This window comes from Callionymus lyra, chromosome 11, assembly GCF_982586985.1.
Source record: "Callionymus lyra chromosome 11, fCalLyr1.hap1.1, whole genome shotgun sequence".
Taxonomy (NCBI): Eukaryota; Metazoa; Chordata; class Actinopteri; order Syngnathiformes; family Callionymidae; genus Callionymus; species Callionymus lyra.
The window spans coordinates 2885784-2902426 of NC_141828.1; the positions used below are offsets into that span (position 1 = coordinate 2885784).

The 16643-nt window shown below is 42.1% G+C and overlaps 1 protein-coding gene across 1 annotated transcript; it reads left to right on the forward strand.

Moving 5' to 3' along the window:
* Positions 1 to 68: 68 nt before the first annotated feature.
* On the forward strand, positions 69 to 9747 carry ppp4r3b (protein phosphatase 4, regulatory subunit 3B). The gene is made up of 16 exons (XM_087802002.1): positions 69 to 463; positions 873 to 928; positions 1837 to 1935; positions 2060 to 2683; positions 2911 to 2988; positions 3349 to 3465; positions 3523 to 3639; positions 4161 to 4292; positions 4356 to 4458; positions 4520 to 4561; positions 4622 to 4780; positions 5970 to 6139; positions 6247 to 6386; positions 6444 to 6595; positions 7234 to 7361; positions 7604 to 9747. The coding sequence occupies exons 1-16, from the start codon at positions 322 to 324 to the stop codon at positions 7709 to 7711; spliced, it is 2367 nt and encodes a 788-aa protein (XP_087658128.1). The 5' UTR covers positions 69 to 321; the 3' UTR covers positions 7712 to 9747.
* The last annotated feature ends 6896 nt before the right edge of the window (positions 9748 to 16643 follow it).

A 16643-nucleotide genomic window follows, 5' to 3' on the forward strand; every position in this document is an offset into this window, starting at 1 on the left:
TAAACAGGATGTTGTTCGAGCTTTGATGGACGTCCGGGAGGAAAACGAACACAAGATCGTATTACAAGATGGCGGATTGTGGACGTTAGCAAGGAGGCCGTCGGAGTTGTTGTGCTCTCTTTTAGACGGAAAACCCGTGATTTACTGCTCCTGACTCTCCGCTCGAGAGCCTAATATGTTGTTCAAATAGGGAGCAACAGCTTCAACTTCTCTCGTGAGCTCATTTAACGGCGCTTGTTGTGTAACATGCGGCTGATGTGGTAGCCTGGTAGCATCGTGCTAGCCTGGTAGCATCGTGCTAGCTCCCACTCCGACTCCACCATGTCGGACACTCGGCGGAGAGTCAAGGTTTATACACTAAACGAGGACCGACAGTGGGACGATCGGGGTACAGGACATGTTTCGTCTACCTTTGTTGAACGACTTAAGGGGATATCTCTTCTAGTGCGGGCCGAATCTGATGGTAAGTCCGTGTTAGCATAGCCACTCTTCTGTTAGCATGCTAATGTCCCTGGTTAGCCTCGCTGTGCTAAAGGCAGCTCCTCTGGTCGAGCGCAGGACTTTGATTCAAAAGTATTTACTCACTTTTATAGCTAATATTTGACAATGTTCGGTCCACTGCTCCAGGAATGTTACTCTCAGTGAAAACGATGATGGAAACGCTTGCTTTTTGTGCCTCGGGCCTCGAAAAGTCTAAAGAAATGATCGTGTTTAAGCTTTAAAAAGAAACATTAAACGTTCTTTCATACAACACTGTCTTTGATGCTGTGAGTCATCGAGCCCGACTATAAGATGCAGTTGAACGACCAGAAGTGCTTGTTGACACTAAATCTGTTCCATAATGAAAGTTCCTCCAATGTTTGTTTGTTCAGGATCCCTTTTATTGGAGTCGAAGATCAGCCCCGACACTGCATATCAGAAACAACAGGCAAGTCTCAGGAAACTCTCTCTTCTTTTCCTTAGACTTTAAAGTTGTTGTATTTACTCACCAGTTCAGTGGTTTATCAACATGTTTTATTTAATAGCTACTAGTTTTCACGGTTTATACGTTTTCCTTTAAAATGGCGGAATTACACATAATTATTTGGTATCAAAAACTGTTCAGGAATGTTTCGTCGTAATATTCAGGTTACGATTGACTCTTCAGGAATTCTGCAGTTTTTGGCATGTGAAATTTAATGACTAATCTGTATTTTATAATTGTATAAAATGCACATATGTGTGATGCATGAAATTACGCCATTGTCCGTGTAAGAAATAAAAAGAATAGTAGAATAAATCCAGTAAGAGAACCTGATGTTCAGGAGATTCAAAAAGTCTTCGGCACCAAATTCGGGCAAAGATGTAAATCGTGTTTAGTTAAATATTATATTTTCTTTAATTTTTGTAATCGAGTGTGATTGATCTTCATAGTTTAACTGTCAAGAGTCAACAGACATTTTCCTGTTGGCTCGTAGCTCAGCTCATGACCTGATTTGGTTTGATAAAGGAAAACAAGAAGTGATTACAGGTGGTTAAAAGTATGTCCAGTGTTACTTGATTATGAAGAAAAACCTTGAAAATCCATGACTTTGAGTCCCTGAATAATATTTCTTTAGTTATCCAAACATTTACTCAAAAACAGTTTGCATCATTGAATCCTCGGCTAATGTTGCTTTGCCTCAAGGAATGAGTCAATATTTAAACAAAATTATTTATGTGATTAAAAATTCTGATGTACGAGTATATTTTATCGAGACGTTGACACAAACAGTCTCCACTAATTCTATATTGAAGTTTATTTGTCTGAAACTAATTTTAAAATAAATTTGCTCATTCATTTTTCTTGTCCTTCAGGACACCCTCATTGTTTGGTCAGAAGCTGATAATTATGACCTGGCTCTGAGTTTCCAGGAAAAAGCTGGCTGTGATGAGATTTGGGAAAAGATTTGCCAGGTACTGTTTATACCCGTTTGATTGACATGTTCTCCATATCGTCCAATACGTTTCTTTTTAACAATATACATGATACCTGCTGTTTTTAGCCTAATATTTTCCATTATTGACCTGGTGTTCTCAGGTGCAAGGGAAAGACCCTGCTCTGGACATCACACATGATCCCATCGACGAGTCAGAGGAGGAGAGGTTTGAGGAGATCCCAGAGACGAGTCATCTAGTGGAGCTCCCGCCCTGTGAACTCAGTCGTTTGGAGGAGATTGCTGACCTGGTGACGTCTGTGCTCTCCTCTCCCATCAGAAGGGAAAAACTGGCTCTGGCTCTAATGAGCGAGGGCTATCTGAAGAAACTCCTGGGTCTCTTCAGAGTATGTGAGGACCTGGACAACAGGGAAGGTCTCCATCACCTCTATGAGATTGTACGCGGGGTCTTGTTCCTCAACAAAGCAGCACTGTTTGAGGTGATGTTTTCCGACGACTGTATTATGGAGGTGGTGGGCTGCCTGGAGTACGACCCGGCGCTTGTTCAGCCTAAACGACATCGGGAGTTTTTGACCAAGACGGCAAAATTTAAGGAAGTGATCCCCATCACGGACTCTGAGCTGAGGCAGAAAATCCACCAAACCTATCGGGTCCAGTATATCCAGGACATTATCTTGCCAACGCCATCAGTGTTTGAAGAGAACTTTCTCTCTACACTCACCTCCTTCATCTTCTTCAACAAAGTGGACATCGTCAGCATGTTGCAGGTAAGAATCAACGCCTTCAGAACGGACGTGAAGGTCATGATGTGAACCATTAAGAAGAATCCTTTAGGTTTGTTTAAGTCAGAAAATCCATGTTTAGTCACCAAATGGATAAACAAAATATTTAAAACCAAGTTTCTATGTTGGGCAAAAAAATCAAACGGCATCTCATCTGAGTGATTATGTTTCACATTTTTAATACTTTTTCTAAACACTCTTTTCTGCTTCAGGAGGATGAGAAGTTCCTCACAGAGGTTTTTGCACAGTTAACGGATGAAGCCACAGAAGACAGCAAAAGAAGAGAACTTGTAAGTTGTTGGTTATGAAATTAAATGTTTGTTGTTAATTTTTTATTCCTGCTGTTTATCTTTTCTCATCTCAATTTATTATAATATATTTTTGCATTCAGAAGTCTTCGATGTTGCTAAAAAACACATGTTACAAAAACATTTAAAAGTAAAATATAGTAAATTTACTATCGATTCTGTGCCTTAAGATATCTAGATAAGACTTAACTTTCTTTCTTGATTAAATCTTCGACACGAGGCGAGAGATCATTATTCCACTCCTGAGGTATCAGAAGAAGAGCAGAGAAAGGGGATGTTGTAGAAGTTGTGTTTTGCTTTGGATGAATCAGGCACTTCACGGTTGTTTTCTTTCTTGTGCAGGTGAACTTTGTCAAGGAATTCTGTGCGTTTTCACAAACGTTGCAGCCACAAAACAGGGACGCGTTCTTCAAAACTCTGGCAAATCTTGGCATTCTACCGGCTCTTGAGATCGTCATGGTACAGTCCGAGTCCTTCTCCCTGTGCAGCCCAGTGTTTGACTCTTTATCTTCTCAGGGGATGGACGACCTGCAGGTGAGAGGTGCAGCCACAGACATCTTCTCTTACCTGGTGGAGTTCAGCCCCTCCATGGTGCGAGAGTTCGTCATGCAGGAGCCTCAGCAGACCGATGACGTACGTGTTGAACCATCACTCGAAAACAAAACTTTTATGACACATAAGACGACACACGCGTGTCCGTGGTATTTATTTTAGGTTTCATCATTTTGCGCATCATTTCTCAAACGTATCATTTAAAGCTGTCGCTTCACATCATTATGAAACTATCAAGGTTGGACGATGCATTTTGTTTGTAAAACAAATGTTATTGTTGGTGAATCAATGTTGTGTAACGTACTCGCTTCCACGGGTTTCTACAATCTTTGGCCTTAAAATTACTTTGATTTAGTTTTCTATGTCATATTATGGACATTAAGAAACGGAAACATGTCTCTTACAACGTGATATTCAAAACTTTTTAGGTTATTTCAAGTGTATATTAGTAACAGTACATATACCCGTTTTGCCTCTAGGGGGAGCCAACTATGGTATTTTCAAAATTTGGGTATTGCTGCTTTTGATGGATGGATGGATCTTGATGTGAAATTCTAGTATTTTCAGAAGATACTGATAAACTTGTTTGTTTTTCCCTCCAGGATGTGCTTTTGATTAACGTGGTGATCAAGCAGATGATTTGTGACTCGGACCCAGAGCTGGGCGGCGCTGTTCAGCTCATGGGTTTGTTACGGACGCTCATCGACCCTGAGAACATGCTGGCCTCCACTAATGTGAGTTCAGCATGATGTGAACCTTCTACAGACTCTTAACGCCGGCGTGTTCGTCTTCTTTAGAAAACGGAAAAGACGGAATTCCTCAGTTTCTTCTACAAGTACTGCATGCACGTGCTCACGGCTCCCCTGCTGGCCAACACTGCACATGACAAGAACACAAAAGGTGAGGATGGTCTTTCATAACCTGAACCTGTCACTTCACTGACGACTCTTGTTCTCTGCAGATTTACAGGAGGGGTCAACAAAGGTCAACCCTGTCTGTCCAGGTGAGTGTGATGTCATAGATGTGCGAGTGTGACTTTAGTAATCAATACTTGTGCGTTCAGATAATTTCCAGACGGCGCAGCTACTGGCTCTGATCCTGGAGCTTCTCACCTTCTGTGTGGAGCATCACACGTATCACATCAAGACCTACATCATGAACAAGGATCTGCTCCGGAGAGTCTTGGTGCTCATGAACTCCAAACACACCTTCCTCGCTCTATGTGAGTCACTTCCTGTTACCGCGGTTCTGAAGTATAGACGAGTCTCACCTCGGACTGTATCATCAAGAGTTTGTTGATAGTATCACGATTAGTGATAGTGTAGTAACAAGTATATATGTGTAGTATTGTCCAGTACTTGACTCTGGTGTTGTGAGGAGAACCATGAGTGATCCCTCAGGAGGACTCTTTCGGGAAATTGTTTTTCCAATCAGAACACAGCAATAAAGACGATAATTCATAAAATAAAAGTTTCTATAAATAGAATCCCTTATTAGTCCCACGAGGGGAAATTCAACCATTCACACATACTGATGGGAGTAGGCTGCACACCTGCACACTTGCGCCAAGTTCACCATCAGGAGCAATCAGGGTGAAGTGTCTTGCTCAGGGACACAACGACACAAGCTTGTCTGGAGCTGGGATTGAACCTGCAACCTTTTGGACTGCAGGCAACCACTCTACCATCTGAACTATGTCGCCCCTAACCCTAACCCTAACCCCATAAAAAGAAAGTACAAGATAAATAACACAATGTAAGTCTAAAGATAAAGAACAAGATCAAAGACAAAGATTTACATAGAATAGAACATCAAGATACTTTCACTTCTGCCCCCAAACTCACAATTAAACATCGTAATAACACGAGGAATGAATGAGTCCCTGAGTCTATTAGTGTTGCATTGGTGCTCCATGTGTTCACTGATGACAGTGTTGCATCATGGGAGGAGCGTTGATGCTCCATGTGTTCACTGATTACAGTGTTGCATCATGGGAGGAGCTTTGATGCTCCATGTGTTCACTGATGACAGTGTTGCATCATGGGAGGAGCGTTGATGCTCCATGTGTTCACTGAAGACAGTGTTGCATCATGGGAGGAGCGTTGATGCTCCATGTGTTCACTGAAGACAGTGTTGAGAGGATGATGTCATCATGATTGACGGTAGTTTGTCCAGTGATCTCCTCTTACCAACTGTCACCATTTAGTCCAACTTCAACCTGTTGACCTCTTGACCTGTTGACCTCCTCCTGGACGCTCGCTCTGGACACTCTCACAGCATCCAACACTGTCCACCACAGACTTAAAGACACTTCATTAAAATAACACAACAAACTAACTTTGATATAAAGAATCCAAACACTGCTGTTGAACATCTGGACACATGTTGATCTTGAAGTGTATCTTCTGCAGGCGCTCTGAGGTTCATGCGCAGGATCATCGGCCTGAAGGACGAGTACTACAACCGCTACATCATCAAAGGGAACCTGTTCGAGCCGGTCATCAACGCTCTGCTGGACAACGGAACCAGATACAACCTTCTGAACTCGGCCATCATCGAGCTGTTCGAGTTCATCAAAGTGGTGAGTGTTGAAGGACCAGGTCTCTCCGCGGGACCAGGTCTCTCCGCGGGACCAGGTCTCTCCGCGGGACCAGGTCTCTCTGCGGGACCCTGACGCTCTCTCTGCAGGAGGACATCAAGTCCCTCATCGCACACATCGTGGACAACTTCTACGAACCCCTGGAGTCCATCGAGTACGTCCAGACCTTCAAGGGCCTGAAGGGACGATACGAGCAGGAGAAGGACCGGCAGAGTCAGAGACTCAACAGGTAGACCAGGTCCCAGGTCCCGGTGTGACCCCCGTGACTCACGCTCAGGTGTGGCAGGTACCGCAGAGACGCTCGCTCACTGGACGAGGACGAGGAGCTGTGGTTCAACGACGACGATGAGGACGACGAGGACGGAGAGACGGGAGAGAAGAGCAGGATCGAGGAGGACTTCACCGACAGCTACGAGAAGTACATGGAGGCCAAGAAAGGTGAGCCTCATGACTCGACTCCTTCACTCATGGTTCTCCTCGCGGTTCCTTCACTCATGGTTCTCCTCGCGGTTCCTTCACTCACGGTTCTCCTTACAGTTCTCCTCGCGGTTCCTTCACTCATGGTTCTCCTCGCGGTTCCTTCCTTCACTCACGGTTCTCCACACGGTTCCTTCCTTCACTCACGGTTCTCCTTACAGTTCTCCTCGCGGTTCCTTCACTCATGGTTCTCCTCGCGGTTCCTTCCTTTCCTCGCGGTTCCTTCCTTCACGGTTCTCCTCGTGGTTCCTTCCTTCACTCACGGTTCTCCTTACAGTTCTCCTCGCGGTTCCTTCGCTCATGATTCTCCTCGCGGTTCCTTCATTCACTCACGGTTCTCCCCTCGCGGTTCCTTCCTTCACTCACGGTTCTCCTTACAGTTCTCCTCGCGGTTCCTTCACTCACGGTTCTCCTCGCGGTTCCTTCCTTTCCTCGCGGTTCCTTCACTCATGGTTCTCCTCGCGGTTCCTTCATTCACTCACGGTTCTCCCCTCGCGGTTCCTTCCTTCACTCACGGTTCTCCTTACAGTTCTCCTCGCGGTTCCTTCACTCACGGTTCTCCTCGCGCTTCCTTCCTTCACTCACGGTTCTCCTCACAGGAGCCGCCAACGGTGCCAACAACGGGAAGAGCTCCGGGATCCCACCTGTCACTCAAGCCGTCACTCCCAACAACAGCTCCTCCTCCAGCGTCAAGACCGTCTCCCTGCCAGCAACACCCGTCGTCAAGGTAACCACTTCCTGCTGACACTTTATAAGGAAGGACGAGTATCCCTACGTTTACTGGAAAAACATACACACGCACATACACACTTTAACATACACACTTTAAAACACAGACACATACACACTTTAACACACACACTTTAACACACACACTTTAACACACACACTTTAAAACACGCACACATACACACTTTAACTCACTCTTGAACTCACTCTTGAACTCACTCTTGACCTCCTCTGCTCCAGACGGCTCTGGTGGGTCTGGTGGACTACCCTGACGACGAGGACGAGGAGGAGGAGGACGAGGAGGAGGAGGAACAGTCTCCCAGGAAGAGACCTCGTCTCACCTCTTAAGACCTCGGTCGTCTCAGCCAGCAGTGACGTGAAGGACTGAACTTCCTCTCGTTTGTCGAGAAGAAGAGCTGGAACGTCGCCACCATCTCTGCTCCTCCACCGAGGAGAAAGAACTCTCTGGAGAACCTGCTCCTCCTCGGCTGGATTTGAACTCTGACCCTCAGCTCTGGACCTCCAGACTCATGAACTGCCGGACGAGCCAGTCAGGCTAGCAGGACTAGCCTAGAGTTGTAGGAAGAAGCTTGACTGAGCCGCAGCGATCAGCACCTGAACCAGAGGAGCAGGACACACACATGTACACACACACACACACATGTACACACACACACACACACACACACACATGTACACACACACACACACATGTACACACACACACACACATGTACACACACACACACATGTACACACACACACACACATGTTCACGCACACACACATGTACACACACACACATGTACACGCACACACATGTACACACACACACATGTACACGCACACACACATGTACACACATGTACACGCACACACACATGTACATGTACACACACACACACACATGTACACGCACACACACATGTACACGCACACACACATGTACACGCACACACACATGTACATGCACACACACATGTACACACACACACACACACATGTACACGCACACACACATGTACACGCACACACGTGTACACGCACACACACATGTACACACATATGTACACACACACACATGTACACACACGCACACATGTACACACGTACACACACGCACACATGTACACACACGCACACATGTACACATGTACACACGTACACACACGCACACATGTACACACATGCACACACGCATATGTACACGCACACACATATGTACACGCAAACTTACATACATGTACGTACACTCAACACATGTACACACGCATGCACACACAGTCAAACATCTATACGCATACACACACACACACACGCATGTACACACTTGTGTGTACACACACACACATATACACACATGTACAAACATGCATATATACACACACACACACACTCAAATATACACGGACACATTCACACACATACAATCCCAGACACACAACACACACCAGGATTCTTACAACACAGTAAGAATGTACAAACTTTTATTTTTTTTATGAGTCAGTCGCTCTGATCGCCACACGCCTGCTGACCGTGTACTTGGCTGCCTCCTGGTCGGTGCAGCAACTCGTTGGTTTCAAAGTGACGTTGAAGCAGTAAAAGTTGTTTTTTTCAGCCAAACATCTTCATCTTGAGTTTGTATTTTAGGGGATTTTAAAATCATTCGGTAGCAAAGCTGCGTCCATGTTCACGTTTTATCAAGAAACCAAGTTTTATCTTTTAACTCCAGACATGGTTCCGTCATTTCACTCTTGTGACGCCCCTGAGCAGCGCAGGAATCCAACCTCTCACTCTTGTGACGCCCCTGAGCAGCGCAGGAATCCAACCTCTCACTCTTGTGACGCCCCTGAGCAGCGCAGGAATCCAACCTCTCACTCTTGTGACGCCCCTGAGCAGCGCAGGAATCCAACCTCTCACTCTTGTGACGCCCCTGAGCAGCGCAGGAATCCAACCTCTCACTCTTGTGACGCCCCTGAGCAGCGCAGGAATCCAACCTCTCACTCTTGTGACGCCCCTGAGCAGCGCAGGAATCCAACCTCTCACTCTTGTGATGCCCCTGAGCAGCGCAGGAATCCAACCTCTCACTCTTGTGACGCCCCTGAGCAGCGCAGGAATCCAACCTCACACTCTTGTGACGCCCCTGAGCAGCGCAGGAATCCAACCTCTCACTCTTGTGACGCCCCTGAGCAGCGCAGGAATCCAACCTCACACTCTTCATGTAGCAACAGTTGAGGCACAAGCAGAGATTTTTAGGAAGGTTTTATTTTTCTTCTTCGTTGACTCCTGCTCACTCGATGGATTTGTACCAAGTGCATTAATTACCACTATTCATTCTTAACATTTGTATGACTTTATTTGATAAATTTTGGAATTAAATGTGACATCGTTTTTATTTGTTTTTAAATGTTTTCGATCATGTTTACGGTATTTTCACTTAAATCCTTCATTTCCACAAATCTACACATTTGATTCTGTTGTATTTACTGACCTTGAACAAATGTTGCTGCTCTTAGTTCGCAGTTTTTCACAGCAGGTTTCATAGTATTACTCTGCAGTATTTCACAGCAGGTTTCATACTATTACTCTGCAGTTTTTCACAGCAGGTTTCATACTATTACTCTGCAGTATTTCACAGCAGGTTTCATACTATTACTCTGCAGTTTTTCACAGCAGGTTTCATACTATTACTCTGCAGTTTTTCACAGCAGGTTTCATACTATTACTCTGCAGTATTACACAGCAGGTTTCATACTATTACTCTGCAGTTTTTCACAGCAGGTTTCATACTATTACTCTGCAGTATTTCACAGCAGGTTTCATACTATTATTCTGCAGTATTACACAGCAGGTTTCATAGTATTAATCTGCAGTATTACACCGCAGGTTTCATACTATTACTCTGCAGTTTTTCACAGCAGGTTTCATACTATTACTCTGCAGTATTTCACAGCAGGTTTCATACTATTACTCTGCAGTTTTTCACAGCAGGTTTCATACTATTACTCTGCAGTTTTTCACAGCAGGTTTCATACTATTACTCTGCAGTATTACACAGCAGGTTTCATACTATTACTCTGCAGTTTTTCACAGCAGGTTTCATACTATTACTCTGCAGTATTTCACAGCAGGTTTCATACTATTATTCTGCAGTATTACACAGCAGGTTTCATAGTATTAATCTGCAGTATTACACCGCAGGTTTCATACTATTACTCTGCAGTATTACACAGCAGGTTGCGTAGTATTAATCTGCAGTATTACACAGCAGCTTTCATACTATTACTCTGCAGTATTACACAGCAGGTTGCGCAGTATTACTCTGCAGTATTACACAGCAGCTTTCATACTATTACTATGCAGTATTACACAGCAGGTTTCATACTATTACTCTGCAGTATTACACAGCAGGTTTCATACTATTACTCTGCAGTATTTCACAGCAGGTTTCATACTATTACTCTGCAGTATTTCACAGCAGGTTTCATACTATTACTCTGTAGTATTACACAGCAGGTTTCATACTATTACTCTGCAGTATTTCACAGCAGGTTTCATACTACTATTCTGCAGTATTACACAGCAGGTTTCATAGTATTAATCTGCAGTATTACACAGCAGGTTTTGTAGTATCACTCTGCAGTATTACACCACAGGTTTCATACTATTACTCTGCAGTATTACACAGCAGGTTTTGTAGTATTACTCTGCAGTATTACACTGCAGGTTTCATACTATTACTCTGCAGTATTACACACCAGGTTTCATACTATTACTCTGCAGTATTACACAGCAGGTTGCGTAGTATTACTCTGCAGTATTACACAGCAGGTTTCATACTATTACTCTGCAGTATTACACAGCATGTTTCATACTATTACTCTGCAGTATTACACAGCAGGTTTCATACTATTACTCTGCAGTATTACACAGCAGGTTTCATAGTATTAATCTGCAGTATTACACAGCAGGTTTCATACTATTACTCTGCAGTATTACACCGCAGGTTTCATACTATTACTCTGCAGTATTACACAGCAAGTTTCATACTATTACTCTGCAGTATTACACAGCAGGTTTCATACTATTACTCTGCAGTATTACACCGCAGGTTTCATACTATTACTCTGCAGTATTACACAGCAGGCTTCATACTATTACTCTGCAGTATTACACAGCAGGTTTCATACTATTACTCTGCAGTATTTCACAGCAGGTTTCATACTATTACTCTGCAGTATTTCACAGCAGGTTTCATACTATTACTCTGCAGTATTTCACAGCAGGTTTCATACTATTACTCTGCAGTATTTCACAGCAGGTTTTGTACTATTACTCTGCAGTATTACACAGCAGGTTGCGTACTATTACTCTGCAGTATTACACAGCAGGTTGCGTACTATTACTCTGCAGTATTACACCGCAGGTTTCATACTATTACTCTGCAGTATTACACAGCAGGTTTCATACTATTACTCTGCAGTATTACACAGCAGGTTTTGTAGTATTACTCTGCAGTATTACACAGCAGGTTTCATACTATTACCCTGCAGTATTACACAGCAGGTTTCATAGTATTAATCTGCAGTATTACACAGCAGGTTTCATACTATTATTCTGCAGTATTACACCGCAGGTTTCATACTATTACTCTGCAGTATTACACAGCAGGTTTCATACTATTACTCTGCAGTATTTCACAGCAGGTTTCATACTATTACTCTGCAGTATTTCACAGCAGGTTTCATACTATTACTCTGCAGTATTTCACAGCAGGTTTCGTACTATTACTCTGCAGTATTACACAGCAGGTTGCGTACTATTACTCTGCAGTATTACACCGCAGGTTTCATACTATTACTCTGCAGTATTACACAGCAGGTTTCATACTATTACTCTGCAGTATTACACAGCAGGTTTTGTAGTATTACTCTGCAGTATTACACCACAGGTTTCATACTATTACTCTGCAGTATTACACAGCAGGTTTCATACTATTACTCTGCAGTATTACACCGCAGGTTTCATACTATTACTCTGCAGTATTACACAGCAGCTTTCATACTATTACTATGCGGTATTACACAGCAGGTTTCATACTATTACTCTGCAGTATTACACAGCAGGTTTCATACTATTACTCTGCAGTATTTCACAGCAGGTTTCATACTATTACTCTGCAGTATTTCACAGCAGGTTTCATACTATTACTCTGTAGTATTACACAGCAGGTTTCATACTATTACTCTGCAGTATTTCACAGCAGGTTTCATACTACTATTCTGCAGTATTACACAGCAGGTTTCATAGTATTAATCTGCAGTATTACACCGCAGGTTTCATACTATTACTCTGCAGTATTACACAGCAGGTTTTGTAGTATTACTCTGCAGTATTACACCGCAGGTTTCATACTATTACTCTACAGTATTACACAGCAGGTTTCATACTATTACTCTGCAGTATTACACAGCAGGTTGCGTAGTATTATTCTGCAGTATTACACAGCAGCTTTCATACTATTACTCTGCAGTATTACACAGCAGCTTTCATACTATTACTCTGCAGTATTACACAGCAGGTTTCATACTATTACTCGGCAGTATTTCACAGCAGGTTTCATACTATTACTCTGCAGTATTACACAGCAGGTTTCATAGTATTAATCTGCAGTATTACACAGCAGGTTTCATAGTATTACTCTGCAGTATTACACCGCAGGTTTCATAGTATTACTCTGCAGTATTACACAGCAAGTTTCATAGTATTACTCTGCAGTATTACACCGCAGGTTTCATAGTATTACTCTGCAGTATTACACAGCAGGTTTCATACTATTACTCTGCAGTATTACACAGCAGGTTTCATACTATTACTCTGCAGTATTTCACAGCAGGTTTCATACTATTACTCTGCAGTATTTCACAGCAGGTTTCATACTATTACTCTGCAGTATTTCACAGCAGGTTTCATACTATTACTCTGCAGTATTTCACAGCAGGTTTCGTACTATTACTCTGCAGTATTACACAGCAGGTTGCGTAGTATTACTCTGCAGTATTACACCGCAGGTTTCATACTATTACTCTGCAGTATTACACAGCAGGTTTCATACTATTACTCTGCAGTATTACACAGCAGGTTTCATACTATTACTCTGCAGTATTTCACAGCAGGTTTCATACTATTACTCTGCAGTATTACATAGCAGGTTGCGTAGTATTACTCTGCAGTATTACACAGCAGCTTTCATACTATTACTCTGCAGTATTACACAGCAGGTTTCATACCATTACTCTGCAGTATTACACAGCAGGTTTCATACTATTACTCTGCAGTATTTCACAGCAGGTTTCATACTATTACCCTGTAGTATTTCACAGCAGGTTTCATACTATTACTCTGTAGTATTACACAGCAGGTTTCATAGTATTAATCTGCAGTATTACACCGCAGGTTTCATACTATTACTCTGCAGTATTACACAGCAGGTTTTGTAGTATTACTCTGCAGTATTACATCGCAGGTTTCATACTATTACTCTGCAGTATTACACAGCAGGTTTCATACTATTACTCTGCAGTATTACACAGCAGGTTTCATAGTATTAATCTGCAGTATTACACAGTAGGTTTCATACCATTACTCTGCAGTATTACACAGCAGGTTTCATACTATTACTCTGCAGTATTTCACCGCAGGTTTCATACTATTACTCTACAGTATTACACAGCAGGTTTCATAGTATTACTCTGCAGTATTACACAGCAGGTTTCATAGTATTACTCTGCAGTATTACAAAGCAGGTTTTGTAGTTTTACTCTGCAGTATTACACAGCAGGTTTCATACTATTACTCTACAGTATTACACAGCAGGTTTCATAGTATTACTCTGCAGTATTACACCGCAGGTTTTGTAGTATTACTCTGCAGTATTACACAGCAGGTTTCATACTATTACTCTACAGTATTACACAGCAGGTTTCATAGTATTACTCTGCAGTATTACACAGCAGGTTTCATAGTATTACTCTGCAGTATTACACAGCATTTTCATACTATTACTCTGCAATATTTCACCGCAGGTTTCATAGTATTACTCTGCAGTATTTCACCGCAGGTTTCATAGTATTACTCTGCAGGTTTCATAATATTACTCTGCAGTATTACACAGCAGGTTTCATAGTATTACTCTGCAGTATTACACAGCAGGTTTCATACTATTACTCTGCAGTATTACACAGCAGGTTTCATACTATTACTCTGCAATATTTCACCGCAGGTTTCATAGTATTACTCTGCAGTATTTCACCGCAGGTTTCATAGTATTACTCTGCAGGTTTCATAATATTACTCTGCAGTATTACACAGCAGGTTTCATAGTATTAATTTGCAGTATAACACAGCAGGTTTCATAGTATTACTCTGCAGTATTACACAGCAGGTTTCATACTATTACTCTGCAGTATTTCACCGCAGGTTTCATAGTATTAATCTGCAGTATTTCACCGCAGGTTTCATAGTATTAATCTGCAGTATTACACCGCAGGTTTCATACTATTACTCTGCAGTATTACACAGCAGGTTTCATACAATTACTCTGCAGTATTACACAGCAGGTTGCGTAGTATTACTCTGCAGTATTACACAGCAGCTTTCATACTATTACTCTGCAGTATTACACAGCAGGTTTCATACTATTACTCTGCAGTATTACACAGCAGGTTTCATACTATTACTCTGCAGTATTACACAGCAGGTTTCATACTATTACTCTGCAGTATTTCACAGCAGGTTTCATACTATTACTCTGCAGTATTACACAGCAGGTTTCATACTATTACTCTGCAGTATTACACAGCAGGTTTCATACTATTACTCTGCAGTATTACACAGCAGATTTCATACTATTACTCTGCAGTATTTCACAGCAGGTTTCATACTATTACTCTGCAGTATTACACAGCAGATTTCATACTATTACTCTGCAGTATTACACAGCAGGTTTCATACTATTACTCTGCAGTATTACACAGCAGGTTTCATACTATTACTCTGCAGTATTTCACAGCAGATTTCATACTATTACTCTGCAGTATTACACAGCCGGTTTCATAGTATTAATCTGCAGTATTACACCGCAGGTTTCATACTATTACTCTGCAGTATTACACAGCAGGTTTTGTAGTATTACTCTGCAGTATTACACCGCAGGTTTCATACTATTACTCTGCAGTATTACACAGCAGGTTTCATACTATTACTCTGCAGTATTACACAGCAGGTTTCATAGTATTAATCTGCAGTATTACACAGCAGGTTTAATACTATTACTCTGCAGTATTACACAGCAGGTTTCATACTATTACTCTGCAGTATTTCACCGCAGGTTACATACTATTACTCTACAGTATTACACAGCAGGTTTCATAGTATTTCTCTGCAGTATTACACAGCAGGTTTCATAGTATTACTCTGCAGTATTACAACGCAGGTTTTGTAGTATTACTCTGCAGTATTACACAGCAGGTTTCATACTATTACTCTACAGTATTACACAGCAGGTTTCATAGAATTACTCTGCAGTATTACACAGCAGGTTTCATACTATTACTCTGCAGTATTTCACAGCAGGTTTCATACTATTACTCTGCAGTATTACACAGCAGGTTTCATACTATTACTCTGCAGTATTACACAGCAGGTTTCATACTATTACTCTGCAGTATTTCACCACAGGTTTCATACTATTACTCTACAGTATTACACAGCAGGTTTCATAGTATTACTCTGCAGTATTACACAGCAGGTTTCATAGTATTACTCTGCAGTATTACAACGCAGGTTTTGTAGTATTACTCTGCAGTATTACACAGCAGGTTTCATACTATTACTCTACAGTATTACACAGCAGGTTTCATAGAATTACTCTGCAGTATTACACAGCAGGTTTCATAGTATTACTCTGCAGTATTACACAGCAGGTTTCATAGTATTACTCTGCAGTATTTCACCGCAGGTTTCATACTATTACTCTGCAGGTTTCATACTATTACTCTACAGTATTACACAGCAGGTTTCATAGTATTACTCTGCAGTATTACACAGCAGGTTTCATAGTATTACTCTGCAGTATTACAACGCAGGTTTTGTAGTATTACTCTGCAGTATTACACAGCAGGTTTCATACTATTACTCTGCAGTATTACACAGCAGGTGTTATAGTATTACTTTGCAGTATAACACAGCAGGTTTCATAGTATTACTCTGCAGTATTACA